General features: G+C 50.0%; 1 protein-coding gene across 1 annotated transcript; it reads right to left on the bottom strand.

The window, feature by feature from the left end:
* Nucleotides 1-245: 245 nt before the first annotated feature.
* LOC112100120 lies at nucleotides 246-2,383 on the bottom strand. Its single transcript, XM_024188332.1, has 2 exons — nucleotides 1,507-2,383; nucleotides 246-1,432 (listed from the first exon to the last, which is right to left on the bottom strand). The coding sequence occupies exons 1-2, from the start codon at nucleotides 2,381-2,383 to the stop codon at nucleotides 246-248; spliced, it is 2,064 nt and encodes a 687-aa protein (XP_024044100.1).
* Between the last annotated feature and the right edge of the window lie 611 nt (nucleotides 2,384-2,994).

Raw genomic sequence — 2,994 nt, 5'->3', positions numbered from 1 at the left:
GTGCCTACTTCTGCTCGGTCAACGCAAGACCAGCAGCTAACTCTACAAGAAATCTACTAAAGCAAATGCCTACTTCGGCTCGGTCAACGAAGGACTAGCAATTAATCCTACGAAAATTTTACTAAGATACAATCGATGAGCAAAAACCGGACAAGAAAGCAAATAAAGAGCATTTAAAAATCTTTTTATAAATGTTCAATTGTTTACAAAACAAATGCAAATCTAGAGTCTATACAAAAATAGGCTCAAAGCTTAGCAGAGTCAACGGCTCCAGCGGCTGAAGGATCAGCGAGCCCGGGAAATGAGGGATCAGCAACATCAGGAGGTGGGAAATCAGCAATACCGGGAGGAGGAGGCATGGACCCTTGACCCACTTCGAAAGTGCGTCCCCCAGCATCCCCCTCTTCCACCCCATCCGAATGAACCTCCACCCGATCCTGCTCACCCTGCTCCTTATCTCCCTGGCCGGCCCCAGCCATATATCTCTCCACCCCAGTCTCCAGCTTGCTCATATCGAGCTCGGGGTATTCTTCCGTGAGCACAGACATGATGCACTTATAGCTGAAAGCAACCCCGGAGTCATACTCAGCATCCAGCCGATCATCCACATCAGCGGATTTGCCTTTCTCTTCAGCCAGCTGGTCACTCAGGGATTTGATCTCTCCCTCAAGGGCGGTCCTCAGAGTATCTCTCTCACTTTGAGTAGCCTGAAGATCGGACTTCAGATCACTCAACTCGCCCTCAAGCTTGTAGGAAGTGGACTCAGCAACCGCAACTTTCTCCTCCAGCTCCGTAATCTGCTTGTTCAGCTCGGCTAGTTTCTCCTTGGAGCGGTCAGCAGATTCAGCTTTCCTTTTCAACTCCTGATTGTCAGCTTGAAGCTTCTTCTCATGACGCGCGGACCCGGTCTTGTAGCACGAGACCATTGTGGCCAGCCTGAAGGAGACTCTCTGAACAGAAGCAGCCAACTCGGAGAGGCTTATGCTCTCGATGTCCTTCACCATCTTAGGCCCAACCGATTTTTTATAATCCTTCTGATATGGACTCAGGTAATCACCTTGATCCCGAGATGGGAGAGGAGAAGATCGGTCCCCAGATTGCAAGCTAATCTCAGGACTCTTGTCAGAGGTTTTCTCCCCACCACTCTTACGAGGTGGAGGAGGAGGCAGAGCAGGAACAGGCGCCTTGGAAGGACCGACGGTAGGTTTCTTCGAAGGTGGAGGAGGGTTGCTGGAGCTGCTCGGGGCCCGACCACGCTTCCTGCTCATCGCGCTGAGGATCTTGTTATCCATTCCAGCGGCTATATCCACTAAGCCCGAACCGACCAAGTTTGTTGGAGACAGGAGGTCTTGGCAAGTAGAAGCGTTCACCAGAGCAGTTTCCACCTGAAGCAAGGGTCGATCTTCAAGTCCCTCGACCAAACCCCATGACTCTGAAATAACAAACAAGGTTAAAGAACCCAATAAGTGGCAGTTCGAAAAAGAGTACAGGCAAAAAATGAACGACCTGGGGTGACAAACTGCGTTAGTAGGTAAAGATCACCACCCAACGAACGAAGTGCTGAACACCATTTTCCCCCAGCAAAGAAGAATTTGTTCTTCCAATTCTTGCACGAAGAGGGGAAACTGGTGATTGGCTTTCTCTTTGCAGAACTGGACATGAAGTAGTACCAGCCCGCCTCCCTTGGGCTACTCCGCAGCTGATACAAATGCTTCACTTCAACAAGGGAAGGCTCCTTCAACCCGCACCTCTCCCACAACACAAACATAGCCGATAGAACCCTCCACCCGTTTGGGTGTAGCTGACCTGGGGCCAGGTGCATACCTCCCAGTATCTTGGCAAAATAACGCTGAAGGGGCAGCCGAGCTCCTAATTTAAAACTCTCTAGGTGCATCGTCACATACCCTCGCGGAGGCCGACTAGGAACGTCACCCTTCCCAAGGACTACAAGAAGAACATCGTTGGGGATGTTGTAGAGATTCCTAAGTTTAAATAGATCGGTGGGGGTGGTGGCACAAGCCATGAAATCAATAGGGTAGGAATCAGCCTCCACCCTATGGCCTAGGTTCCTTTTCTGAGCAGGTATGTTCGGTCCGGAACTGCTCCCCTCACCATCACTAACTCCTTCAGGGACCCCAACCCCACCAGAACTGTGAGTCTCACCAGAGCCCGACGCAGGTCCACCTCTATTCCCTACAAGCTCTAGTTCGGGGGAAGGAGAGATAACCAAAGGGCGTGGGTATTCAAGGGTATCCCTGCCATGGGAAGGACCTACACTACTGAAGGGGCCTAAGTAATCAGTGGGTATTGGCACATTGAGGCCTAAGTCCCCTGACTCTTCATCACCGTCATCAACAATTAACTTCCTCTTCCGATTTGACATACCGAAATCCCCAAAAGAAAACAGAGAAAACTCGAGTATATGGACACAAAGAAGGCAACACAGAACCCAATCAACAACAACCAGAGGAAAAGGTTAAAGACTATACCTGGAATAGACTGACACTGATAGCGCTGCCGTGACAGAGAAAACACCCGGCGAATGGATACTCCGGACGCTGGAAGTGTGAGCAAAGTTCAGAGAAAATTTGGTTGACGGCGGAGAAACGAATAGCAAGATAATGATGACTCCAGTCTAGGGATTTGAAACGAAAAGGGGGAAATGGAAGCATTTAAGTGATGGGATATGCCAGCTCACCCCCCCATATATCGAGGACGGATAGCCCGTCGTTTCAAATTTCAAATACGAAGAGTCTGGAGATGCCACGTCACCAACCGTTACAAGAGGCCAGGTTAGAAGTAAGCCCAGATATGCTATGGGCAGGTTCACTTAGGCCCACGCTCAGGTCGGAGTCTCCTCAGTAGAGAAATGGTACATCAGGTCAGGCCCGTCTCAATAAAAAGAGGATCAGATGAGAAGCTCCCCGGGCTGGTGAGATTTGACCATCAGTTTCTACTCTTAACTCATTTCACTCGCCAGACCAGAAACTGGGA

This window comes from Citrus clementina, unplaced genomic scaffold, assembly GCF_000493195.1.
Source record: "Citrus clementina cultivar Clemenules unplaced genomic scaffold, Citrus_clementina_v1.0 scaffold_9, whole genome shotgun sequence".
Classification (NCBI taxonomy): domain Eukaryota; kingdom Viridiplantae; phylum Streptophyta; class Magnoliopsida; order Sapindales; family Rutaceae; genus Citrus; species Citrus x clementina.
Note: the sequence above shows the minus strand (reverse complement) of the source record. Positions and strands in the feature narration are given on the sequence as shown.

Bases quoted from the DNA above. Each gene is read 5' to 3' on its own strand.
- LOC112100120 (XM_024188332.1), bottom strand. From the start codon at position 2,383: ATGTCAAATCGGAAGAGGAAGTTAATTGTTGATGACGGTGATGAAGAG. The intron at 1,433-1,506 runs GTCGTTCATTTT...TTGTTATTTCAG, and splicing joins AACGCAGTTTGTCACCCCAG to AGTCATGGGGTTTGGTCGAG.